The following is a 27,636-nucleotide window of genomic DNA, read 5'->3' as shown; positions in this document are numbered from 1 at the left end:
TTATGTGGTCCATTAAAGCAAATAATGTGCATTGACTTCATGTTTCTTGGGGAAATAGTAAATTGATTTCACTTGTTTTATATTGCAAGCTTTATTTTTGTGTGTTTTTTGTTTCATGATCAGTCTCCCTTTTAAATAGATTTAATCATATTTGAACAGTTTTTATAGGCCTCTGATTTCATAACTAGTTATCCATCAATTTGTTGTGTATAAGAATTACAAGGTGATTGTACATTTATAGTCATAACAGTTCACCAAAGGAAACCATAAATACGGTGTGGCTCGCAACATAATGAGTTTGACACCCCTGTTAGGTTAGACAATTATACTGGAAAAGAAACCCAAAACACTTAATGAATTAATAAGTCAAGGATGAGATGATTTGAGTCGTCCTGAATTTTGTGGAGACTTTTGGGAAAATTTCACACTTCCAGCTTTGTGTGAACCATTTTGAGAAAGGCCACTTTCTGTTCCAGCATGACCGGGTCGCAATGCAGAAAGCAAGGTTCTTCAAGGCTTGCTTGCGTGAGTTTTGTGATGAACTCCTCACAGAATCTTGGTCTCGACGGTATCGACTCTGCGAGTACCTAAAAACAGCTAGAAAGCAACTTAGTTTGTGAGCTGAAAATTCCCATGCAAAGTGAAATCTAGTCAAAGGTGTTGGGAAAATCATATAAAGTACTTATAAAGTCGCTCTTAACTCTTTTAAGGTTTAGCATAATCATCTGGTTTGCTTCTTCAATATCTGTGCAGTCTATATATATAAAACAAATGTTCACAAGCTAAACTAGAGCACGAGTAAAACTTTACTTACTTTTCTTCATAAACTGGAGTGCTGCCATGAGCACTGGGTTTCCCCTAACTCTGAGTATTTCATGTTGGACACCCTTGAACTCCCTTTCCTGTTTTCCTGCCTGAGCTTGTCGCACTGAAGCACGCCATTCTGTCTGCACAGGTGATCTTACGCACGGGAAATGGAAACTTCTTGCTTGTGTGTGTAGTGTGTGTGTGTGTGCGTGTGTGTGTGCGTGCGTGCGTGCGTGCGTGCGTGTGTGTGTGTGCGTGTGTGTGTGTGTGTGCGTGAATGCATGTGTGTGTGTGTCCATACACGCATGTATGAAGCATGCTGGGATACAGGGGCGGGGACGGGCCTGAAACAGGATATGTTGGGAATAACACAAAACTAAAAAAGAAAAGTGTCACATGATCTGAAAGACAGAGCTGATTTATTTGGATTCAGAAGGAATCTGTTGCATGTGGTTTAGAGGAGAAAATGTTTCCCTTCGTTGCTCTTAGTGAGCTCAGACACAACACATGGAAACATTTTCCGAGAGGCCACTGCTCTGTGAGTGAAAGGGGGAAAAAAAAAAGCTCGAGACCTTTTATTTCTCCTCCCACTTTTCATAGTGACTAAATTGCATACATGTGTTTGCCATATGTAGAAATTTCTCCTCAATGTATATTTGTAATGCACTCTGGCTTGGAAGCGCAATTAAAAGATAGGTTAAGCGGTACAAAGAGAATATCTACCAAAGCACTGGGAAAGTGTTGCAGAGATTTATCAATAAACATCCAATTTACAGCCTCGATTTCAGCGCGTAATAAATAGACTTCCACTCAAATGAGACAGTTGCATGTCTGCTCTATTGTCTGCCATAAATATGCTGGAAGGGTTGGTTAAATATTGATAACGCCAATTTTCTGCCTACCCCACACACCCTCTCTCCATCACCATCACATACACAGACACACACACCCACAGACACACATCACGCACACATAGCAAACCCCTCCCTCTTTCTCTCCTTCTATCTCGCGGTTATTTCACCCTCATAGTAACCTTGCTTATGCATATTGCATATGTAAATAACGCAAGCCACCTCTGAAGTAATCAGGCGCATCCTCTACAGAGCAGCGTATTCCTGCGCTGTGTTCCAGAGTCGGAAGACCGGAGTGCTATTGTTAGCAGACGTCCTTTTCTTGAAGGGCTCATTCGACTCAAAATATAGCTCATTTGTTGAACTGTAAAACAATATGAGAATTTTAAACTTACCAATTTCAAATGTAATTGTAGACATTTCAGTTTACAGTTGAGTCACAAATCAGATTTGCATAAATTATTAATTTAAAATAAAATTAATGAAGTTAATTTAACAATATTGAACATGTCCAGTAGTTTCTGTTTTTGTCACTATTAATTGCAAAACGTGTAGTACTTCTTATATAGTAAATTATATAAAATATATCAATTATATACAATTTTCAGTATATCTGTAGTGTTTGTAAAGCGCTATACTGTATTCTCTTGTTATGGTAAACAGGGTTTTACGTCCAATGGCACAAAAAGTGGCACAAAAAAGTATTCAGCTAGCTCACATTTTTTGTGTAGTTTCCCCACTTTAATGTTTAAGATCATCAAACAAATGTAAAAATTAGACCAAGTCAACTGAAATAAAAATAAATTGCTGTTTTTAAATGCTCAATTGAATTTTGGAGTAAAAAAAATAATCAGAGCTACCTAACCCTGTGTGAAGAGGAACTTGCCCCAGTTCATTCTCACTGACCACACCCAAGCCTGGTTACCTCTAGATCATCAAGAAATCACCTGAATAAAACCTGTCTGACAAAGTCAAGCTGGCCCAAATATCTGAAAAATCTGCGACAAAATAACACGAGTCAAAAGAATTCAGTAACAGATGAGAAATGAAGGAATTGACAGCTGTCAGTATGAGAAGGTCACACTCATTCCTGAAGCTATAGGACTTCAGACAATCACAGACATTATCCACAAATTGCAAAAGTAGGGAACAGTGATGAACCTTCTCAGGAGTGGCCAGCCTCCAGAAATTATCTCAAGAGAACAGAGAGGACCCATCCAGGGTTCACAAAAAAAAAAAAAACAGATCAACGTCAGAACTGCTGACCTCTCTGGGTTCAGCTAAGAGTGACTCAACAATGAAGAAGACACTGGGCAAAACATCCATGGCAGAGTTCCAAGGGGAAAACCATTGCAAAAAAACTGACTCTAAATGTTTCCCAAGACTTTGGGGACAGTATTCTATGCAAGGATGGAATCAAAGGTAAACTTTTGGACGGTATGTACCTTCATTTGGCGTAAATGTAAGAAAAAGAACATTGTGCTAACAGTCAAACATGGTTGTGGTAGTGTGATAGACTGGGGCTGCTTTGCTACTTCAGGACCTGGATAACTTGCTCTGATTGATGGGACCATGGATTCTGCTCTATACCAGAAAATCCTGAGGGAGAATGTTTGGCCATCAGTTTGTGACCTCACCTTTGAGTTCTGCATCACAACAACGTCAAAGACGCAACCACAACAACAAAATGAAAGTTTTGGAGTCAAAGGCCAGACTTGAGTCTGATTGTAATGCAGTGGCCTAAGACTGAAAAGACTGTTAATGTTTTCACACTGGACTTTGTAGGTTTGCATTTTTGCCCTACCTTAATAATAAAAACTGTCTTATAAAAACTGCATATTTTGTTTACTTTTGTTGTCCTAAACTAACATTTAAAATTCTTTGTTGATGGGAATCATTTAAATGTGACAAACAAATGAAATTATGAAGAGGCAAGGATTTTTTTTTCCATAACAAAGTATCCTCTGAGAAAGAGTGTGGAAAATGTTGAATTTTTTTTTTTGCAGAGCCTTATTTAATGCAAATTATGTTCACAAAACGTTTACATTTTACAAGCAAATAAATGACCTTACTGATGCTGTATTGAAAATCAGTATTTAACATCTAATCCACCAAATACAACCACATACAACTGTTTACATTTTATGTTTAGGTGTGTGACAATATTGATTGATTATAATATTGAAATCTCACATTGTATCTATTTCACATTTTGGCTTCAGCTTTGACTCCACCACTTCAGTCCAAGTGTGTCAACAAATGGGTTTTACAAAGATATTAATGTTGTAATTTGATTGACAGCATCACATTTATATCAGTATGTTCGTCACAGTTGTGAAAATACACAACGCTAACCAATACTGTTTTAATATTTGAGTAACCTGCTAAGAATGAGTAGGGGCAGAACATTAGAAACAACTATCAGTATGTCAGAGTGCAGTTTTATACTGCTGCAAGGTACAGCCACATAAATAAACCTCCACATAAAATTCATTATCTCATTCAAATCTCAGCAGTATATTTGTAAAGCACCAGTTTAGTACAATATGCTAGTGTGCACAGAGTATGTATACAAATATTTAGGTTTCTATTTTTAATGTACAGTCATTTAATTTTGATCTTTTTACATGGTATACATAAAAGTTCATAGAAAGCATTCTGCAAAAGGGTTTTAGCTTTGCGTTGTCTGGCCCTCTATGTTACTCGGTAAATTGAGCTACGTTGTATTTACATGTGGTAACTTTTGCTTTATCACATTTATCGCACTGGTGTCCCAAATGCAGTAATGCAAATGTTGAAACGGTGGCCATTTACTAATGGCATTCTTGTTTAATATCAAAGTCAAAGTCAAAGTCAGCTTTATTGTCAATCCCTTCATATGTCAAGACACACAAAGAAACCGAAATTCCGTTTCCTCATCATAATATCATGAAAGATGTGTGCTAATTTACCCTCTAATCATTTTTCATGAGATGCTGAACCAACAATTCAATGCTATGCCACACATTTGTATCAATCTGCTCAGTGCATTTTCAATTACATTGCTGCAACAGTACGTAGATCCCAGGCTCCAGTTTACACGATTATCAGAGCATGATCACCATAATAGTGGCTGTCCCCCACGTTCACCTTTTTTGGCAGCAAATCAAAGTAATATCCAGGTGTTCCGTATGATGTCAGCCATCTGCATGTGCACACAAACAGATGTGGGATGACAGATCATTTCTCTACTAAGAGCTTTTACCTCACACCTCTGAATTCTGTTACAAGGTTTCTATTATCAGAGGCAGTCCTAATGACATCATTGACAGCTTCAGACTGTACACTCATGGTTTACTGTGTAATTTACTAAAGCCTGTCTTAACACTCATGTTAACAGCTGCATCAGAAATGTTTCTCCTCTCATTTTGCTAAATAAAAGTTCTCAGTGTGATGCGCTGCAGTATCAAGATCATTAAAAATATATCTTTTAACGTTTGCCATTTCTGGAAACTCAACAAATTAACAGATCTAATTCCCTGTATATACTCTGCATTACCACTACACAGTATTTGCTATGCTATGCTATGCCATTGCATTACTATGTAACCACTTTTCTATTAAGACTATCAAATTAAAATGTAATCATAGCAAGAGTGTTGCACTAATGAGTTGCTAATACATTAATGGTTTACTAATACATTAAGGCAACACTGTTGTAATATCCCCAAGAGAAAACATTGAATGTTTTTTCATCCTGATAATGCGACACGTGCATTTGCTAGAAATAAACACGCGCACGATCGAGGTCTAATGGACATGCATAACGAGTGGCCCAAGCAGTTACGGGTTCAGTACCCTGCTCAAGGGCACCTCTGTTGTTTTTCTTGGGAAGTAGAGAGGTATCTCTCCAGCCAGAAGCATATAGTCTGCGTTAGTAATGGGCGTGATCTGAACCAGACTCTCTTTATTCTGTATTAGGTAAATCTGCACTGCATTCTGCCGTATTCTGCTCCAGTACTCCAACTATTATACTTGTATTGTTCAATATAGTCAATGCTATTTACTAAGTATATAATTTACTTGACACATCTGCTATTTAAGTAGTCCAACCTATTAGTCCACAATGTGGTTTACAGTGCTTTATGTACAACTGCACTGAATCCTATGGAGAGGTGTTTTTTAAATTCAGATTTTTTTCTTTCTCCTCCGCTACATGAGTGGAGCAAATTATTCAGGGGAATTTACAGTACATCAATGACAGACAATAAGACGTTTATTGGTAAATAATCCCAGGAAATTGTCAAATCAATTGTGACTATTACCTTATAAAGGCCTTATTCTGTTTTATGAAAGTGGACCTAATGAAGCCTCTTTTAAATGTATATATCATACATTATTGTACGGTAAATTCACACTTCATAGCCAATGTAAGCATGTGTTGTTTCTATGATATCCACATATTTTCTTTATATTAGATTTGACTCTTTTCTACTTGTGAGATGTTGTTTTCAGTCCGCTAAAAATATTCTGTTGTACTGATTATTCCGTGTTACTGCATTATCCAATGCACGAGTCTGCTCCGCAATATACATTAAAATGTACCACTCCAGTCCTCCCTTCAAACAGTAAGTTCTCTATGTGTTTGGCTCTATGCATCCTGTTGTATTCTGTGACCACTAAAGTCAGGTGACTGTTGCCGCACAAAGATTCAAAAAGCCCGGAACACATTTAGTGAAATGCAGCATGGCCTTGCTTATATGTGCATTTGAATGAGGCATGGAGTGATATTTGCGTATAACAGAAGCACCACCTCCCTCCCATTGGACAGCTCCTGTGCGAGGGCGTGGCAAGGAAATATGAGAGTTGCAAACCCATGCCCTTACTGAGTAGACATGGAGCGCCATGTACATGGTCTACTCGAACCAAACAGGAGTCTCAACTAGAAACCTTGCCATTCCTTCTGTTCAAAAGGCAAAGGATTTGAAAGACTGGAGGAGAAGAGTGGTCCTGTCGAGGATGGAGTGTGCTTTTGACGCACAGAATCTGATCTCCATTTCTTTGAGGAAAATCCAGAGCTCCAGGACGCAGCGAGGAGGCATCAAGCTCCACAAGAACTTGCTGGTAACCTACGTGCTGAGAAACGCGAGGCAGATTTATATGAGCAAGAACTTGTCGCCGACGCCAAGGACGCAGCAGTACGAGGATGTCGCTGCAGCCCGAGAGACGCAAGAATACCTTGAATTGACCGGGAGCTTTACGGAGTTGGCCAATGACTTCTACTGCAACTTTGGCGGGGTGGACTCTGACACTTGGCACTGCGGAGCGCCCCAGCACCACTCCAGCTGCCAGTCGGCGGAGGTGGCGCACCAAGACGCATCGGCGTGCGCAATGGTTCCTCCAGGTGACTCTGACCTCATGGTGGCGGAAAGCTTTTGGACTTGTGCGGACAAACCCGCCTGGGAGTCACACGCCCCGAGCACGCAAGTTAACCACAAGACTGTCCTGGACTTGGACACGCATGTTGTGACGACTGTCACCAACGGATACTTCCACTCGGACTGTTGCGCGCAGCCAAAACCGTCTCAGAGCACGCAGTGCTACGCCAAAAAGAGACGGATGGACACAAGTTATCATATTGTTGAGCCAGAGTTCTATTTGTCTGACTTTGGGCCGCTGCCGTGTAAACGGCCAAGGACTGATGAAGATACACATTCAGACTCAGAAGCCTTGGACTCCACGAACATCTCCAACCTGATCTCGGTGTTGGGTTCAGGTGGACTATCTGAGTTTGTGAGTTGGCAGCACACGGACCTCGAGCAAATATTTGCCTCGCAAACTATTACTTTAAAACACACATTGTTAACAGGCAGTGGTTGGACGCGAGCAATCGAAGCATTTTGATTTGTATCATTGTTAGCTTTGTACCGTTTATTTCATTGCTTTCTAATAAAATATGTCACCACTGAAAAGCTTCTCTCTGCTCTTATTGAACGATGTCACATCCCTTTCACATGCAAATAAATTCATGTACAAAAAGGCAAACTGCCAGGTGTATAAATGGCATTTTGATACCAGGAAACATTGACAATATGCATTTATTAAATGCATATGATCTGTATTTGCTGGTGCGTTCTTGTAGTTGCAAAGTCTTTGGATTGTTTACTGGCTGGGTGGTTTAATGCGGGATCTTTGCAGCGACGCTGGAAGAGCTCCACCATGTGGCCAATATGGAGATGTGCATGCTCACGAACCACAGGCCGTGTTATTTTATAAATATTCACTAATATGTATCCGTGGGCATTCTGTCTGTTTAAAGCACAGTTATGTTTACATTAATGAAATTGCATAAAACGTTCAGCATTATCCATGACCAGTGTATCAAACAAACAGTATTATAAAGCTTCGACGCGGCCAATTAAGAATTGATATTATAATGTAGTTATTGGGGGCTGAGTTTATTTGGTTAACAATATTTGGTATAGATTGCGTCTGCATCAAAGTTGAAAAGCAGATATTTAAAGGGCTCGCAGTTGCCTTTGCGCGTTGGGTCCAAGGGGGGCGGGCGGCTCAGAATAGACGCTGAGCTCGTCCTTGAGAGAGACATGACCGCTCGAAGGTTTGACATCTTTAAAGACATCGGTGCGTCGATCTGACGGGATGTTGGCCGTTTTTGTCAGAACCGTGGTGAGTGTATAGTGAGTTTATTTTGCAAGCGCTTGCGTAATCCAAAGGTACGGACAATAACGTGTGTTTACTTTGACTGCACCGGGACGGTTTGACAGGGGGTGGGGCGCAACCTGCTTCGGACTGCAAAACTGTTTCGACACTATACCTTCTATTTTTCTCGTCTCTCTTCCATAGATTTTTATTTGCCAAGATGCAATGAAAATAAAAATAAATGCGTCAGTGTCGTCATTCACAAGACTAGCCTGCTTTTTAGCAGGCTGGCGTGCGTCATTACGTTAGCTTACTTATGCTTGTGCAGCCTTCTCAGTGACCTAATATCGCACTACCTGACGTTTAAAAGTTTTGCATTTATATATAAACGCGTGTTTTATTGAAACACACTGTCGTTTATTTGGAGCTTTAAGCACTGCTGACGCAACCAGTACGGTTATCTTTTTTCTAATTATTATATTTTGAAAATATTAACCGGATGTTTTTGAATAAACACACTTGTGGTAAACAAGACGGGCAACATTCATATTTCATATATCATGTTTCTTCTTCTTCTACTTATTATTATTATTATCATTATTATTATTATTATTAGTTAATTCCTAAATAGATATGGAATGGGTCATTGGTCAAAATGAAATGGGTCATTGGTCTGAGTAAGGTTCATGACCGGTGAGGTACCATCTGGAGTCGGATATGTACTCAAAATAAAAGATGAGCCTGTATTTTATTTTTGACTTTCAATGAAACATGTTTAAAGTCAGATATTTTTTTTTCAAGATTTGTTTTCAAATCTTTTAATGATTTCTTGATCAATTCCACATTTTTTCAACAATGTTATAGCAAGAAAAACAAAATAATATTTAACATAAGGTCAATTTAATGGGTTGTTGTTTTCAGATTGCTTGCACTCTCTCTCTCTCTCTCTCTCTCTCTCTCTCTCTCTCTCTCTCTCTCTCTCTCTCTCTCTCTCTCTCTCTCTCTCTCTCTCACAGACTTGAACGTACATGTGAGATCAAATGTTTGTGTGTGGTAACTGGAGGCAATGCTTCAAAATCAGTAGAACGCACAGATCATTGAAATAAGATATAGAACATAATTTAATGTAATCATTGCGAGTTATTTCCTTTCTTTTTTTTCTCTCTTTTTTGTACTCATGCAGAAATGTCTCACTTACCTACCCTGACCGCAATCCCTGGTGTGTCTGCACATGTTTAAAATGGACGCATCATGCACTGTTTCCGCATTTGGGGTACAACGACGTGCTACCTTTCAGTCACTAGTCAAATGCATAGTGAGAACATTGATAGAGTCTTACAGCTTTATAACATGTCTCCTGGAGAGGCATCAAGTTACCGTGAATGAAGTATTACCTTTCTAATTGCTCCAGTTATCCAAGTGTTGGCGAAGCGATCAAAGCACCCTATTTGCTGTTACACAGTACAGGCAGGTTTGTGTACAGACTTGCACGGCTTCCTTTTTCGCGCTCAACTCAGCTTTGTTTATCGAGCGCATAACCACTACAACAAGAAACAGTGAATAAAATGTAATAGAAATGCTTTATTGTCACTTACTGTGCTGCAGATGTAGCAAAATTGAGGTAATGAAAACACAAAATACAACTAATCATGAAAATGACAAACATACTACTAATTGCAAGATGAGGATATACTATGTCCCTCTGGCTCGAAAGTTGCTGAATTCCTATGCCCACAGCTTTGTAGCAGACTAGCTGACTTCATTGCCCCGCTAGCCGGCTACAGAGCAGGGATCCAGGGAAAAAGAGGGATTTTAGCTCTTCTGACACAAGCAGGGAGAAACGGAGAGACGGACACATTATGTGTTTGTTTCACCATTCCAAAGGTTCAACCATGGCAACCTTCTATTTTAAGTGAACATGGTGCAATAACATATTTGCTTTGTTGCTTTGTTGTTTTGGTGTCAGTTTTCACAAACCTACTGGAATGAATGTTATTTGTAAACCCTTTGAAATGATGTTCGCAGTCCTAAACAAGCTCCTCACTATTCTTTCTCTGTTTGCTATCCAAGTCTTGTGTTACATTCTGTTAATCTTTGACAACATGATGACATATTGATTAATGACCATCTAATGTCAGATTTGTTGGGCAATTCGGTGCTTATCCAAATCATCGTTGGGCACGTGGGTGACTCGACACAAGTGCTCAATAGTCATAATAGTCCATCTGTTTGTTAGCAGGACTGTGCGAAATCTATTCTGCACAGCTTTGTGGAGGGCCATGGCCCAACAAAGTACCAGTTGAATGTAGATTATCCAAGTTAGGATTGTTCTCATTTGTCAGAAATCTTTCTGATTCTAATCTAAAAATGCCCTCTACAGCTGCGGCCTGGCGTGGTGAAGCCATGCCGAATACTGAGGCCAGTTACACACATCCAGGAGAGGTCTCTGGTTCACCAGGAGGGTTTACCTAAGTTGCCTGTGCCACCCTTGAAGCAGACGTGTGATCACTACCTGGCTGCACTGGAACCTATCGTCAGTGAAGAGGAGCTTGAACACACACGGCAGCTAGTGGAGGAGTTCCTCAAAGGTGGTGTGGGAGACCGCCTGCAGAAACGTCTTGAGCGACGGGCACGAAAGACAGATAACTGGGTAAATGTTTGCCTTTATCATTTGCTGAGGTGGTAAAAGCATTTACAATATCTACAGCAGTGATTCTTAACCTTGTTGGAAGTAACGAACACCACCAGTTTTATATGTGCATTCACCGAACCCCTCTTTAATGAAAAATAAAATAATTTCTTTCAAATTCAAGACATAGATGTTTTTTACTGGTGCACAAAATGAGCCGTGCATGAACGTCACCTTGTTCAAAAAACAAAACGACTTCTTGTTCAAAGAGCAAAACGACTTCTGCTGCTGCCTTTGCAAGACCAGTTCAGATATCGGTCATCACCAATTTACACAATAAATCAAGTGTGTTCCGACCTCTGCAGTGGAGGCTCTGCCGAACCCCTGAGACCGACTCACCGAAACCCTAGGGTTCGATCGAACCCAGGTTAAGAACCAGTATACAGTCATATGTTATGTGTCGCCACTTCTGATTAATATTGTGTTTATGGAATATTAGGCAGCAAAAGCAGCTGTTTTTATCCATCTCATGGGGTGGCCATTTTGCCACTTGCTGTCGACTAAAAATGACATCACAGTTACCAGGTCTCAGTTCACAACCAATCACGTCTCAGGTTTAGAAAACTGGTGAGCCGTGAGATCTGGCAACTGTGGCAAAAAAATGAACAGGTGTATTTTGTCTGTTTAATTCATATTCCACTCATGAAATTTTGAACATTTTGAAGTTGACTTCCCTTTAAGTAGAAGTACAGATTGTGAATAGTAAAATTTGACTGTCAATTACCTGTCAAAGTGTATTTGTACTTTGTTACTTCACTCCACTAATCATTTGGTGTATATCAGCAATGACAACTTTTGTAATCTAATTCTTTGTGGCCCTCTTGGCTTTTTATTTTATAGCTATCGGAATGGTGGATGCAATCAGCCTATTTAGACTGTCGGATGCCGGTGGCTGTCTACACCAGCCCCGGTGTGGTTCTGCCACGCATGCACTTCCAAGATCGCCAAGGACAGATGAGGTGAGCCACCACACACAAACCTTTTCCACCTTTGGAAACCCAAGTGTCCAATACTATCAAATGCCCTGCTTTGTCACGCTCTTCCTGCACCCTATCAGATATGAACTTTTATAGACAATAAATATTTTGAGATTAACTATGTTAGTTTAGTGTAAACAAGTATGCATGCAACTGACGTTTCAAACCGACCTTTACCCATGCTTTCTTCGCCATGCTGGCTATTTAAAGCAGGCCGTCCCCAGGATTGCGCAGCTGTTTTTGACTGCTGTGACCCACGGGATATGCAGTGAACATGACAGCCACATTTTACAGGAGCCAATAGTGTATATGCTTCAGCAGTGCATTTTTTTTCATTCAATATAGCACTTTTGTACTATTTAGTTAGACATCTAATCAAATTATTATTTATACTTTCCTTTTATTACATTATTTATACTTTTGTATCAATAACACAGTGACATCTCCTCTGCAGGTTTGCAGCTAAATTGATTGCAGGAGTGTTGGAGTTTAAAAAAATGATCGACAGGTGAGTTTGACCAGACAAAAAGTACAATGGAACCTCTAAACTAAAGTCCAATTCGGAAGTCATGCTTAATGTAAGCGTATCACACTAAGACTTGAGTTCAGTGAGCATTGCATTACATATGCATGTTTTGCTCTAGTACGACACACACAAAAAAAATCACCACCTTCAATATGGGATGTTTAGACAAGAGTCAGCAGAGATTCACATTCCATGCAGTAATGATCTAGTTTACCTATATGAATCTTCACATATTAACAAAGTTGAAACACATTGTGTTGCTTTTATCTTTTAACATAAATCACACCATACATAAATTTATAGAATGTTAAAAACATGATTCATTCGAGTCTGATGCCTTTGACAACCAGTGGTTTACTGTTTCTACTTAGGCTAAGATTAAAAATGGTTGACTTGTTTTTATACTCTTAAATCAGTGAAAGTTAAGTGGCTGTACAGTTACAATGTAAAATGTGTATTTGCTTCTTCTTGAAGTATTCTGAATCAAATTCTCATTTTGAAATGTTATGTCAACAGTTTAGGCTCAGATCAAATTAAAACACTTCCAATATTTCTAAAATCCCAAAAAATCTTAGGTCAACCATGATAAATTGTGTTTAGCCTCCAAGGTCCCACTGTATCAATGTGGATCATCATGCAAAATAATTTTCTGATGTATCACAGTGACACCCTGCCAGTAGAGTACCTGAGCAAGAAGCCTCTTTGTATGGACCAGTATTACCAGATCCTGTCATCTTGCCGTATCCCCGGACCAAAGAGAGACACTGTTGTGAATCACGCGATGGGCAAAACACCCCCCACTCACATCACTGTAGTGCATAACTTCCAGGTACTACTCTAGATGGCACTGTTGTTCTTCTCATACATCCGTTGCACAGCCCATAACAGAGTGAAATGATCCTGCCCGTTTTCCCTTGCAGTTTTTTGTCTTGGATGTATACAACAGCGACAGAACCCCGCTGACAGTGGATCAAATCTACATGCAACTGGAAAAAATTTGGAATACCTCTTTACAGACCAACAAGGAGCCTGTTGGTATCCTGACGTCACAGCACCGTAACACGTGGGGAAAAGCGTATAATAATCTCATTAAGGGTATGGTGACACAAAATAGTCTTCAGTCCACTTCTAAATTGTTCTCAGATTTTAGCATAAAGTGACTTTTATGGGGTTTTTTCTTCACTCTGCAGATAAGACAAATAAAGAGTCAGTCCGTGCCATCCAAAAAAGTATTTTCACTGTATGCCTGGATGCTCCGATGCCTCGTGTGTCAGACGAGCTGTACAAGAGCCGCGTAGCTGCACAGATGCTGCATGGGGGTGGGGCTCGCTGGAACAGTGGCAACCGCTGGTTTGACAAGACGTTACAGGTGAGTGAATGCCTACCTCCTTAGAAGATAAAAATATGCAGATGACTGAGAATTACAATTCTGTATGAACCATCCACAGTTTATCGTTGGTGAAGACGGTACCTGTGGACTGGTGTACGAACATGCAGCTTCAGAGGGCCCGCCCATTGTGTTTCTCATTGATTATGTTGTTAAATATATGTAAGGTTACTTCTATTGTGCTTGGATAAACATTTTGATTATTTTTAAATGGACTGTAGATGATTGATAATCTTTTTTTTTTCACAGGCAAAAGACAGAAATAGTCCGTTCCCCCATGGTTCCTCTAACAATGCCTCAGAAACTGCGTTTTAATATTACACCCGAAGTCAAGAGAGACATTGAAAAAGCCAAACAAAATATGAACATGTACGTACATGTGAGCCTGTGTGTGTGATTGAAAGTATAATAACCACCTCTACTTGTTACAGTTAAAGATTTCATGCAACGTCTTGTTTTGTTTTTTTTGCATTGCCAGAATGGTACACGACCTGGATGTGAATGTTCTTATATTCTCTAATTTTGGAAAAAATGTGCCAAAGCAACACAATCTGAGTCCAGATGCTTTCATTCAAATGGCTTTCCAGCTTGCCTATTTCAGGTAAAAAAAAAGCCCCATTGACTTTAAATACTAGATGGTGCACATTGATGGAGTGTATGCATGACCAATTTGTCTAATTGTTGCATTTCAGGTTGTATAACACATGTTGCGCCACATATGAGAGTGCATCATTACGAATGTTTAAATGCGGAAGGACAGATGTGATACGTGTAACGACGAAGGAGTCTTTGGAATTTGTCCAAGCAATGCAGGACCCAACTAAACAGGTGTGGTTGTTTGTTGAAATATACTCAGGCCCCTGAATCACAATTCTGGTAGACAATCTATTCTGTGTCCTGATATTAAAATGACGCGGATGCATGAGAATATTCAGACTTGTTGACTTAATTTTTTTCCATGTTTATATGATCTGACTCTTGCCTACAGAACGCAGAGAGATTAGCACTATTGCAGAAGGCTGCTCAGAGACATGAGGAGAACACATACAATGTGAGAACTCAAGATTGGAATCTCAGACTTCATATCAGTTTGGATCTTAAGCAACAATGTATTTTCTTTTAAGGCCATTCATGGACAAGCCATTGACAGACATCTTCTAGGACTGAGGTTGCAGAGCATTGAAGATCTCACATCAATGCCTGAGATATTTATGGACACATCTTTTGCTGTGGCTCACCATTACAATCTCCTAACTAGCCAGGTATGGTTATCTAGACACAGTATAGAAAGCCAGAAAACAGTAATGCACAGTTGATATATACTGTATTTTTAAATCTGCTATTCTGCTTACTGCTCCTAGTGAAATATTTTTTTTATGTAGCATTGCTGTATTAATGATACATTTAATTTAGTGTAATCATCCCTGCGTTGCTATAATAAGAACAAATCAACTAAGGCATAACTGCATGCCCATTATTGAAAAGATAAAAAAAATATTTTTTTTCATTCCATCTTGACCTCTATAGTACTGTTTTAAACACAGCAAAATTTAACTTGATCCAAATAAAAATGTGTCCTTCGGAGGGATACAAGCAGCAATTGAATGCTGTTCTGTTGATAGAAGTTTGATTGATTGAAGTTGAAATAGTTTTAAGAGTCCTTAAATAACATATATTTAATTTTTTTTGGGTTCGCATCTCATTTGTTTACTTGTGCATGAGCCATCGTCCTCACCATGTCTGCTGGTTCCAGGTTGGTTCCAAGACCGACTGCGTGATGTGCTTTGGTCCAATGGTGCCAGATGGCTATGGAGTGTGTTACAATCCCACGGCTGAGCACATCAACATTGCGATCACAGCTTTCAACAGCTGTGAAGAGACAAATGCAGCCAAGTATGCACAGACTGTAAATGATGCTCTGTTGGACATGAGAGCTTTGCTGGAGGACACGGCTACAGCCAAGCAGTGAACCCAGAAACAAGCCTGGAGTGTTTTTAGGGGGGGGGGGGGGTACCGGGCTGTGTGCAAGCTGCAAATCAACCGGCGCTCAATGATAAGGAGCCGCAATGCACCCAAAAGTCTGGCAGGGCAACTTATTGTTTGTAAAGTTTCTGAGACGTGTGAGGCAGGACTCTTGAGGATGACTATTGAAACAAAACACAAGTCTCTCTGATAAAAATGATATATTTTGTTACATGGTGTTGAATGTCTATATATATATATATAAACATTATGAACTGAAATTGCACCTGTACTTTTTAAATTTAAAATCTTAACGCTAACATTCTGAATGCTTGCTCATATTTACTTGTTTCACAACAACAATTACGGTACATTGGCTATATCCGAAATATCTTGTAAAAAAGAAAAATAATTCTATTCATTAAGAAGCCGAAAAAGTTCCTCGTTGTACAAAGGAATATTCCGCTCTGAAGCTTCCCGGGGTGTGCAGGTAATCTCCATGGAATTCAACCTCGGCCATATTTCCAGAGGAGTGCCATTGAAACAGCTGTGAGCCTTTAAATACATTGGTCTTCAGCATATCCAAGTCCCGGATCTGAGCAACATGCAAGACAGGTTGCAGGGAATACCACACATGCCCAAATATTACCATTATTCCTTGCACAGTATTAAATGCAATATACTAGCTGAAGTGCCCACCATAATGTATGAAGACTGTGAATTTGTGGCATTGAGTTCCAATCCTATGTGCACTGCTTGGATTCTTATCTTCACTGAGGGAGGGGCATTGATAAGCACCCGACAGGTATGGTTAGTATCAGAAGTTATTGGATTCTCAAATACCCCGCTGGAGGAAAACAGCTGCTTGTCACAATCTTTGGAGAAAACCAAACATTTCATTTGTGAGAAATACATAGATACAAGCATCTCCTGGTTAGTTTTGTAACCTGTGATGTTAAAACAAGTACTGGCAATTTAGTTTGTGTTTTGTTTAAAAGGAAGTTAAACTGCACCGTGATTACCCTCACGTCTTTAAAAAAAAAATCTTTTTCGAGAGATGGGTATTAACTGAACAATGATTGATATAAAAGTATCGTAATTCGTATTAATATTCATGCAATGATTCACATACAGAAAATAATTGGGCATAAAATGAATTGCTTACTGTTAAAAATGAATCTGTATAAAATTAGCCAAAAAGAGAGATTTCTATGCCGCAAGATATTTTAAAAAACTAAATAATCCCATTTTGTGATCATGCCAGATTGTGTGTATTTGTGTGTGTGATGTGACTACTACTTTGACGGTGGCTCTTTTTCATGTTTCTCTGTGAGCTGTAGGTGAACACAATGCCATTCCCCGAAGTGAGCAAATTCTGCCGCACGAGAAGGACGTTGGTTCTGGTGGTCAGTGAGCTACCAGCCGCCTGGTCGCACTTCCTCACGAGTGCCAGTCGGTCAAAAAACAAAGCATATTCACCTGTGGGGACACATCCAATCAATTATTTTAGTTTTTTTTTCTCAAAATGCGGCATATGTAGTTAAACTATGTGTACATGCTGGGTAATGCTCACTCTTTCTGCAATTTAAGGAACTTGACTCGACTTTGATGTGAATGACCTCATCCAGCGGTCGGCCAATGGCCACCATGCAGGGACCAATAATATTGCGCAGGTCAACTCTACCTGTTTCTTCGAGGAGCAGCTCTCCACAGGCATCTGGTAATGAGCAAACACACTAATAGTAAACTCTTTAGTTCTTCATTAAAAAGCGTGATTTAAACAAATTACTGGGTTTAGTTGAAGGACCAGTGGTTGCGGTGGACTGCAACATGGTGACTGTCCAGGGTAGACTTAGAGGAAGATTGCCCATACGGTACTGTTTTGTTATTCTATATGGAGTATGAGACAGGCGAGAATCCTCCTCGAATGCAGGATGCATAGCTGGAGTGACTATTGAGGTAGGTGGCACATGCGTGCAGATATCCTTGCTGCAGCCCTGGATGGTAATGGGCTTGGGCATGTGCATGCATAAAAGTGGGCTGAGGGGTTCCGGCTGAGACGGGCCCATGCATGACACTGTCCTGGACTGAATGCCATAGCCACAGGACACTGAACACTTCAAAAAGAAATAGCAATACAATTATATATTCCATATTCACAGTATGCACAATCTGTAAATAACCACTCATATCTTGTATTTTTGTTGTCATAATTTATTCTACATGTTGACCTGACTAGTATTGCTCTAAGTCAGCTACAGGCTCCAGTTCAGCTATAGGCTCCAGTTCACCTTTAACCTTAATGGGGCCAAGTGGTAAAAACAATAGATGGATGGATAATTCCGGCATTGATAGATGTTATTGTTGATTTCAAGCTATAGATGTGTTATTTTCATGTTTGGATTCAATTTGAATGAATGTACCTGGCTCCATGGCTTTGCTTCCCACCTAAAGGTGCACACCTGCACCAGGCAGGGCACCGTGGTAGCAGGTTTGACTGATGCATGACATCTGTCATCCAGCACCACACTTTCTTTGCCTTGAACAAACTGGACACAGGAGACATTCCTGTGAGCTACACCCAGATTACAAGACACAGAGCAGGGTGACATACTCTGAACCCTCCACCTGAACACACACAAAAAAATATTTTTGTAATGACAGAGGCAGGGGGGAAAAGGTATTGTGTGTTTGTTTAGTTCACCTTGCCGGACAGTTGTGGGTGTTACATGACACCACTGCTGTGGGTTTTGGAAAGTCACTGCACTCAGAATTGTCCAGCACCTTCTCCTCCCCGTCGATTTCCTGAGCACAGTACAGCACTGTGTTGGCAACCCCTCCGCCACATGTTGTACTGCAAATGCCGATCTTAGATCGCCACCTGGTGGAGAAGAATATCTGTTTTTTCCTCCAAGATACAGTATAATTTATATTAGCACAATCAGTCAGTACTCTGGCAATATCATTAATTGTGTATTTTGTGCTTTTTGGGGGTCCCCAAATGGCCAGCGGGGCTCAAGCCTCATGCCTTCATCATATGAGATAACAAAAATACACACCACCCTGTATGATGTTTTTACATAAGACTACAAATTTTCTGCAAGACAAACATTTATGTCTTACATAGGAGGGCAAGGGAGTGTATGACAATTCTCGGATTTAGGAGGAGGTTTGGTTGAAGAGTCACAGTGGAAATCAGGTACCAGCCATCTGGTGTGATGGTCCGCACAGGAGAACCATACTTGCATTGATCCTACAATGGGAACGTACTTTGAATGAGTGATGTGCACACGTGACTTGGAAGTTATTGCACATGTGTGCTTACCATTGCCACATGTCTTGGAGCACTGAGTGACAACTGGACTCCACACAAACACAGGAGCTTGTCTGGAGCGTGATATCAAGCCAGACTTTAAATCAGGCTGATCCTGTTCAGGAAAAACAATCCAAAGAGACCCTTCAGACTTTGAAACAAGACAACATGGTCATGTCTTTTTTTTTTTTTTACCTCTATCGTTACGTCCCAACCAATTGGACAGACGTCCACTACACAGGGCACCGAATCAGGAGGTCTTATTTGATTTGAGCAGAATCTGTCATCAACTCCAACCTCTTCATTGTCCTCTTGCCGTACACAGGATATGTTTCTTTTTACTTCTCCTGGCCCGCACACTGCTGAGCAGTCCCCTGCCTCTGACACATGCCACCTTAGAAAACAAATAGCATTGTTTTATTTGCTTTAATTCAAATATACAATATCTGTCGCCGCAAAATGAATTGATGGTTAGGGTGCACTTACTACCTGGCAGGACAAGGTTGAAGATGACATTTTTCAACAGCATTCGGAGCTGAATCAGCCGGGCACTCCGAATCTGGAACTCTCTCAGCATCAGTGCCATGTTTCTGAACACATGTTACAGAACGTATCCTCTCTCCACTACCGCAGGAAGTGCTGCAGGATCCAAACTTTCCCGTGATCCAGCTGTAAAGTGCCGTATGAATATACCAGTGGCACAGGACAAAACACAGCTGTGTCGTAATTTTGGCATACTGACCTTGGCGGGCAGGCTGGAAGCTGACAGGATCTATGCAGTGGTAGAGGTGAAGGAGACTCATAACAATAGTGTTCCTCTAGATGTGTATTAGTAGTTTCTTTATCGACACATACATATTGATGCTTCTGCACACCTGTAAGAAATGTCTGCATGAGCCTATGCTGCATAATCTGGAGTGTAGATTGTCTCCATAGAATGGCATTGTAAAGTTTCTATCCCAAAGCATATAATATAAAAAACATATAATGATATATAATTATATATAATAATGCAATGATGAAAACATATACAAGCGCCTTTATGAATTGTACAGCTACAGAACAGATACACTTATCATGTTTGACACTTATAGCGAGCAATTTATTATTTCTTTGTATTCAGTATATGCCAGATGCACCAATCATTTTTCTGAGAAAAAATATCTAAACTTCTAAAAAGCATACAGATAAAAGTTGCTCTGTTCCTTATTGCTATACAGCAGTATTATGAATAAAAAAAAACTGCTTAAATTGACTGAATGCAATGGTTAAATGGCCAGTTTTTGGCTGTAATCTTTTAATTTCAATGTTTTTATGTTTACTATTTTAGCAACAGATTGAGTTTCACGCATCCTTCCTTACTCATCTGAATAAATAAAAACGGTGGCATACCTAATCCACAGGAAACAGAACATGGTGTTGTAGTAATGATCCATAATCCTTCAAGTTTTTTTTCTGTCATGTTGCTGCGATCATTTGGAACGTAAAACTGATATCTAATGTTGGGGTTTGTTTTCTCTCCATATTCTTTTCCATATTTGCGATAAACCTGCAATAAGAATACAATTTAAATGACAGGTGTTAATTTACCTTTGTTTATAATCAAAATGTTTATTACATCCTGACCTGAATGTTTATCTGCTGTTGTACTGGTCCAGGCAGCAGTAGCTCTTCCATATCAGGCAAGAGGTCAGGAGTCAGATGGAGGCGGTACTCAAGGCAGTTATCATCCAGTGGGGAGGGATATGTCATATTTAAAGCCATTCCACCCATTCCAGAGACAATATATTGGTCTCCATATAAGACAGCTATCGATGCAGAGGGCAAAAACAGAAATTTGCAATCCTGCCGCTGTGTGATTCTAAAGCGGAGCAAATATCACTCACCCATATGAGTGAATAGAGGTGCCCTGTTTATGATATGAACCTGTGTAGCATTTAATGGCACAGACAAGAAAGTGGTGTACTCTGAAGGTGAAATACAGGAAGTAATGAACAGAAGACAATATATTAGTTCAGATTAAAAGAAAATGTGGTAAAACTTGAATAAATGACGTGAAAATTGAGTTTTTCAGAGGTTCATAGATATGGCATTATTCTTACCTTTTGCCTGACCTCCAGTGTAAGAGTCAGAGGTCAGTGTGCAGGAAGATCCCTCGCCACCACACAAACCACACACGTCTCTCACTTTCCCAGAGTGTAACACACCGTCACAGCCGAAGATCTGATCAGCAGTAAATATTTACAATGAAATACAAAATTTAATGTAGCAATATTTTTACATGTATTCTTTTGTCTCCAAACGATCTCTACCAGACATTTCCCTTGCAGACAAGCAGCTATTGAACCAGGAGGTGGTTGGCCATCAGCCTCGCATCGTGTCCCATCAGCAAACTGAGATCCACGGCTCACAATGAAGGCTTCTCCCTTGGATTGGCACATGTATCTGCATTGCTCATCGCCTGATTACGGTGAGAATATTTCAAAACTAATTTCACAGGAGGAGTAGCTTTTGATTTCCCACCTTGTGAGAAGCCCACTGCAGGGATCCAGGTGTAGAAGGAGGCCTGGTCCGGATGAAGGAAAAGCGGATCAAGGTCTGTTTTGGAACATTGCTCAGCCATGAAATCTAGCTGGCTATTTTCACATGGCTGCAATGGCAAAGTTGCAAAGTTATTTTTAATAGATTGCTGTGACATTAATGATGAGGTAATTTAATGATGAGAAATTTACCCAGACCCAAAAACTAGGAAGAAATCTTACAAATTTTCCACTGCGTAAACAACATTGAGCTACTGTATAGAGGCCCTATGTAAACAAACTGAGAACTCACCTGCTGGTTGCAAAGTTCAGCCTCAATACCCATCCCCATGCAATCATTTCCACCAAAAGCAGGTCTGGGAGAAAAAAAAATCACTATTATTCATTAATCGGCTAAAAAATGCTGTCTTGTATTGACTATGATTTGTGTTAACCTTGGGTTGTTGCACTGGCGTGTGCGGTGAGTGACTCCACCGCCACACGTTCGTGAGCAGGGGGAGAACCCAGACCAGCCTGACCAAGAGCCATGCATCACTGCAGAGGTGCTGAGCTGATCTGGGGACACACAGCGCCCCTTCAAACACCACTGTGAACAAGAGAAGGGTAGCTTGTGGAAATCATGCCAGTATGTCGCTCAAAAATCAACAAAAGCTCTTATTACATTACTTGATTAGGTCCACATTGGGTCCCATCTAGCAATGGTACTAGAAGACGTTTGCAAGAGCTGTCATCATTTGGGTTAGTGTGACAAGATAGAACCCTGCACATTGGCTGATGGTAAAAGAAGCAATCATATTTGTAAAATGTCAACTGGTTATTGAACTATAACAGTATGGATATTCGATATTACCATGTCTGGATTGGTAAACGAGCAGCTTTTTGCATGACTTCCAAAAGCTATTCGACACTGGTCATCAACCCCATAATAGAGGCCAGGCTTCCAGTCTTGTAGGGAGCTTTCAAGAGCTGGTAGGTCTTTTACACATTCACCATTCCCTTTGCTGGGAACACAATTGCATGTGATACCCTTTTAAATTTTAGAGCTGTAAAACATGTTACTAAAAGATTCCCAGAGGATATTAGGTAAAAGAAAAAATATAAGTCAGGTGAGTATAAATCACCACATAATAATAAATGTTTCATGAGGAAATGTCAACAGTTAGATTATGTGGAGTAAAAAGATTATATTTGGCAAATGTTTAGATTTAGATATTCAAGATTCCTGAGAATATAATCACAAAATAAAGTGGAAATAATCTGTCTCTGTGTTTGCATGCGTGTATTTGTGTGTGTGTGCGTGTGTGGGTTTTGGAAGCGTAGCTGCCTCACCTGAAAAAAGTGAGCAGTTGATGTCTACTACAGGATGACCAGGTAAGATCCACACTGTTGTAGCCCCCGTCAGAGGCCATCATGAAGCCACTCCTACTGCATGTATTCCCCACACCATCATGATTGATGCCAAAACTGAGCAAAAAAATGTAAATCCTTACTTCACAACTTTTTTTACGGGGTATTTTAGTTGGGTCGCTGCATGCTATAAGAATACTTGACTGCACTGGCGAGGCTCAGGTTTTCTTGGGAGGGTCATTAGAATGGGGGGGGGGGTCAAAGATATTTCAGGGTGTCCTCAAAACAAATATTCTTTTTTTTGCAAGCCCAGAATTTTTTTTTTTAGAAAACACTGATAGAGTAAGGGGATTAGTGGTATTGTGGAAAATAAAATCCTGTAAAAATGGGAAAATACCCAAAAGCCATTGCTGGTCTGGTACCTGGGACGTCCAAGCATATTTCAGGGGGCAGCAGTGCCCCCTAGCTCTGCCACTGCTTAACTACTGGAAATATTTATTGAGGATTTATACTTGAAACCTCCCATTATAGTTGCCACCATAGGACAACCTGTTGTCTTGAAACAATACAATTGTGAGATAGACTCTGCGGTACCTGTGTGCAATCTCATGAGCAATGGTGATCCCAAGGTCAAATCCAGTATCCTCTGTGATCACACAGCTCCACTCACTGGAACAAGCACCTCCCAGCTGCGTAACTCCTCTGACCTGCTTGTTTCCATCAGGCAACACCAAGTCATACCTGTTTATAGTAAAGGTCATGTGAAAATAAAACATTGTTTCTCCATCACAGCCATTACACCTTATAACCACAAACCTCGTAATGTACAAGAGGAGATCACCATGCAGTGGGTCTGTGTCGTTCGACGGGTTTAACCGTGAGCCCCAGTCGCACACGCTTCGGAGAGAAGAGGTGATGTTTGTTGACATTTGGATCTCCGACTGAAAAGGGACAGAAGAACGGAATACTGTAAAGCAGGAGAAGTTGTGATCTGTCCGACTTCTACAAGGGGTTGCTGACCTCTGGTTCTGACAGGATGATCATGCGAACTAGGTGTACCCTCATGTTGGCGCCCAAAGTCATGTCTCTCAACAGTTCTGAGGCCTGTATGGAACAGTAGAAAGGATTGAATAGAAGGTGCATATTCTTTTCATAAAAATATTCCCAAAAATACATAAATTACAGGTTTTGAAATGCACACAAAGCTGATAAAACGTACAGAGATTTTAGAGATTCGTTGCTCATACTTACAATGTTGAGGTTGGTGAGTATGTAGCGTTCTGTATCCTGCTTGTGGACCTGCTGGACATCAGGTCCAACAACTACCAGTAGTTCCAAATGTGTGACATCAGGCATCGGAGTTGACCGACGAGGTCGACCTTTCACTGTTTATAATATAAATGACATGAGTTTTTTTATGCTCCAAACGTTGTCAGTTTTTTTCATCTCACATAGCTCTCATACCTGAGACACCAGGAGAAAGAGTATGTGAAACCACGTCTCTTTGTCTGCTCGAATAATCAAACTGCTGCCGAACAAAACAAACAAAAACAAATGTTCATTTCGGAGGTTTTGGAAGCTACCGATTGAAATTGTGAAAGACACGTTTTTTTATTGACATATTTTAGGGTTCCAGAAAAATAAAGTCCAACTCTGCAGGCAGTGGGTGTTTAACAGATGATAAACAGTTTAAAGTTGAAAAGTCCAATGTACTTAGCAGAGGCCCAGAGCGGTAAAATCACAAGCCACAGTGCTCACGTCGAAGTGAGCGTTTCTCTTACCTCGGCCGATGGATATCTCATTAGAGTACCGAAGCCAGATAGGAGTAACAGCAGACAGAGCAGAGTCAAGAACACCATTCTGGCTCCCCTTCCGGAGCACATACTTGGTCTGCTTTAGTACTATAGGACAATAAGTGATAGTCCCACACTGCAGGTTGGGATCCTGCAAGGGGGAATGACTAACGTGTGTATGCAAACAGCAGGGACAAAGTTGATGGATGAGACATTTCATTTGCTGTTTTTGCCTTGTGTGGGACCGCAGAGAGGCCCCTCATTGGTTGCCTCGTGTGTTTATACTGCGACTGTAGTTTGTATTTCAGCACTTCTGGCTACTGAGCATTCCGTTCCCCTTTTATTTGATTTATACTGTCATTGGGAGAATGACTGATTAGTGTCTTAATGAGAGAACATACAGCACTTTTAAATACTTTCTTTTCCTACAGCTGGCAGCACTTCCAACAGAAATTTGGAGACGCATGTTGCTGCTATCTATTATTACCAATAGAGGGCAGACACGATCCTAAAATTGTCTGAAAAAAAAAAGGGAGGATTAAAATCTATCCAGCATACGTACGTATCTACACGACCCATGACCACGCCGGGCAATTTTCAAGGCTTTTGTGACAGTGCAACGAAATTAAACGATGGAAACATTTTTGTGTATAATGACAAGTACAGAAAAATAGTATAAGTACTAGTATAGTATAGTATATAATGAGTACTCCTGGATAATAATTAATAATAATAATAATGAATTGTTATGTTTGCAAATACTTGTCAAATGTGAAAATAAAAATAGTCATTTCAGATTATGATGATTAATTTGAGTAATATGCACCATGTGGAAGTATTAAGACACCAGCTAAAAGTGAAACTCGATAAAAAAAGGACATATTTTTTCGTGCAAATGAACATTTTTTCCAATTTCCATGTTAAATGCAGAGTGACTGACCCATTCCTTCTTTTTTTTCCGGTTCCTCTCAGCTTTTACAATCCTGAGTGGGATTTTATTTCCATATAGCTTGGATTGAAGCCCCATGTGACATCACTGAGCTAGATATCTGGCCATTGTCAGTCTAAATCAAAAGCTGTGTGACAGGCATTACACCAACATTACTGCACCTCAATTCTGGATTTACAAAGTGTAGTCGACTGTGATAAGTGTTGTTGGACTCCCGTGGTCATGTCTGTTGAGGGATTGGATATTTATGATGGAATAAATTATATATCATGAGCCATATGGTCGCAACAGATAATGCCACAGGAAAATTGTGTTTGTTAGAACGAAGGAAGTCCTTTAACAGAATTGATGCAGTCCAAAATATCAGGCTCCTTAGTTTGAGGAAAGGCAAAATCTTAATTTTGACAACGTGATATTGAAATTATTGAAGGGGGAGCTCTATTACTTCTCTTCTCCACGGACTGACAGTTGGCTGGTGAAAAGTCTGCAGTGTAAAGTCCAACCTCTCAGTATTTCATTTAGAGATGATTTTAAGTAGAGTGGCTCTGTTGTGTACATAAAAGGATTCTCGTTCATCTGCTCCTCGCTGTTGATTTCTCCATCTGTCATGCTTGTAAAAAATTAATGTGTTCACTTCAACTATATTTAGATATTCTAAGGATGATGAGGACTCCTATTCAGACTTTTTTCCCTTACTGCTACAATGGTGTTAAGTTCATTATCTGGAATGTAAATCATATTTGAAAAGATGGATGTGACATACTATCTTCACTAAAATGATCATTGAGCTTGGTCCTGCTATTTTCTTATCTTGTCAGAACAGTCTGATCGAAGGCTGGTGAAATCTAGCACATCTTTCATCTCTGGCAGCCTTTTTTTCTTGCAAAGTTGGGCAAGCATTTATTTATAAAAGTGTCACAGTGATGTATCTTTTTCAAACAAAGATGAAAAAAATAAAAGAAGCATCTTTAATAAAAGGCCACATAACATAAGTTTTCTAAATATATAAATGTTCACAAGCTTGCTTTGTTTATCTGTGAACTCAAGAACATTCCCCACTGCTGATAGTTTTTACAACCTTCTTGTGTTTTCTCGGTTAAATTTGTTGACAGTAATTTCTCGGAAATAAAATAAAGGAGTTTCCTGCCTGCAATCTTTTGCCAAGCGTGACGAAATTCAGCAATAAAAAAAAAGAAAATACACACTGTGATAATTTCCAGTGGCTCCCCTAGTGGATTCCCCAGCTATTTTAACTGTCCTTGATTCAAAAGACAGACAATGACTTTTGTATGATTTTGTATTTAGTTTGCTGGCAAATACAAAACCGTCAGGCAAGTACGGTACATTCAACATTTTAACAGTACTTGGTACTTAAAATGTCGGGTATACATTGACATTTATTTATCCGCAAAATAAATATATTGACAGCTTAGCACATGTCCTGTTCAGGTCAGCGGGGAGTTGAAGCCTAGCCCAACTAACTTTTGGCAAAAGGCAGACTGCAACCTGGACTGCTCGCCAGTCAATCACAGGAACACGACACATGCATATAGACAACCATTTCGACTCACATTCACACCATCACAAAGTGAGAATTGAGCCTACGCTTGGAATTCCACCACATGGAAGTCAAGTGAGTGAACCACCAGTACACTGTCAGGCAATCCTTTGAAATCATTTTGAATGTAAACAAAAAGAAACATTCATGACAAACTATAAATCCTATTTGCTACATCAGTGACACAAATGGCATATTTCCAGTATTCATCATGTTAAAACAATTTTCCAGTTACCGAAAGCAGATTGTATTGGACTAAATATCTGCTTCATAACGTGATGCGCATAACCGCATTCAT

General features: G+C 40.0%; 3 protein-coding genes across 3 annotated transcripts; 2 read left to right on the top strand and 1 right to left on the bottom strand.

Annotated features, from left to right (window-relative positions):
• The first annotated feature begins 6,305 nt into the window (after positions 1-6,305).
• On the top strand, positions 6,306-7,609 carry LOC119126980 (immediate early response gene 5-like protein). Its single transcript, XM_037258591.1, has one exon. The coding sequence runs from the start codon at positions 6,543-6,545 to the stop codon at positions 7,539-7,541; it is 999 nt and encodes a 332-aa protein (XP_037114486.1). The 5' UTR covers positions 6,306-6,542; the 3' UTR covers positions 7,542-7,609.
• Positions 7,610-8,173: 564 nt separating this feature from the next.
• On the top strand, positions 8,174-16,119 carry zgc:154046 (uncharacterized protein LOC562075 homolog). Its single transcript, XM_037258590.1, has 14 exons — positions 8,174-8,324; positions 10,678-10,947; positions 11,827-11,945; positions 12,418-12,471; positions 13,153-13,318; positions 13,410-13,584; positions 13,680-13,858; positions 13,938-14,038; positions 14,126-14,245; positions 14,355-14,477; positions 14,569-14,704; positions 14,865-14,927; positions 15,001-15,138; positions 15,630-16,119. The coding sequence occupies exons 1-14, from the start codon at positions 8,298-8,300 to the stop codon at positions 15,843-15,845; spliced, it is 1,887 nt and encodes a 628-aa protein (XP_037114485.1). The 5' UTR covers positions 8,174-8,297; the 3' UTR covers positions 15,846-16,119.
• Positions 16,045-25,001, bottom strand: adamts13 (ADAM metallopeptidase with thrombospondin type 1 motif, 13). Its single transcript, XM_037258589.1, has 29 exons — positions 24,820-25,001; positions 24,503-24,566; positions 24,290-24,423; positions 24,059-24,142; positions 23,855-23,979; positions 23,633-23,779; positions 23,021-23,155; positions 22,542-22,692; positions 22,358-22,462; positions 22,126-22,277; positions 21,984-22,047; positions 21,675-21,801; positions 21,464-21,612; positions 21,254-21,374; positions 21,038-21,118; positions 20,778-20,959; positions 20,544-20,700; positions 19,894-20,026; positions 19,641-19,820; positions 19,347-19,545; positions 19,164-19,266; positions 18,962-19,091; positions 18,543-18,719; positions 18,262-18,466; positions 17,628-17,955; positions 17,412-17,555; positions 17,138-17,317; positions 16,538-16,713; positions 16,045-16,433 (listed from the first exon to the last, which is right to left on the bottom strand). The coding sequence occupies exons 1-29, from the start codon at positions 24,919-24,921 to the stop codon at positions 16,260-16,262; spliced, it is 4,209 nt and encodes a 1,402-aa protein (XP_037114484.1). The 5' UTR covers positions 24,922-25,001; the 3' UTR covers positions 16,045-16,259.
• Between the last annotated feature and the right edge of the window lie 2,635 nt (positions 25,002-27,636).

The sequence above is a fragment of the Syngnathus acus genome, chromosome 9 (assembly GCF_901709675.1).
Source record: "Syngnathus acus chromosome 9, fSynAcu1.2, whole genome shotgun sequence".
In the NCBI taxonomy this organism is placed as follows: domain Eukaryota; kingdom Metazoa; phylum Chordata; class Actinopteri; order Syngnathiformes; family Syngnathidae; genus Syngnathus; species Syngnathus acus.
The sequence above is the reverse complement of the archived record's forward strand: the minus strand, read 5'-3'. Positions and strand labels throughout refer to the sequence as shown.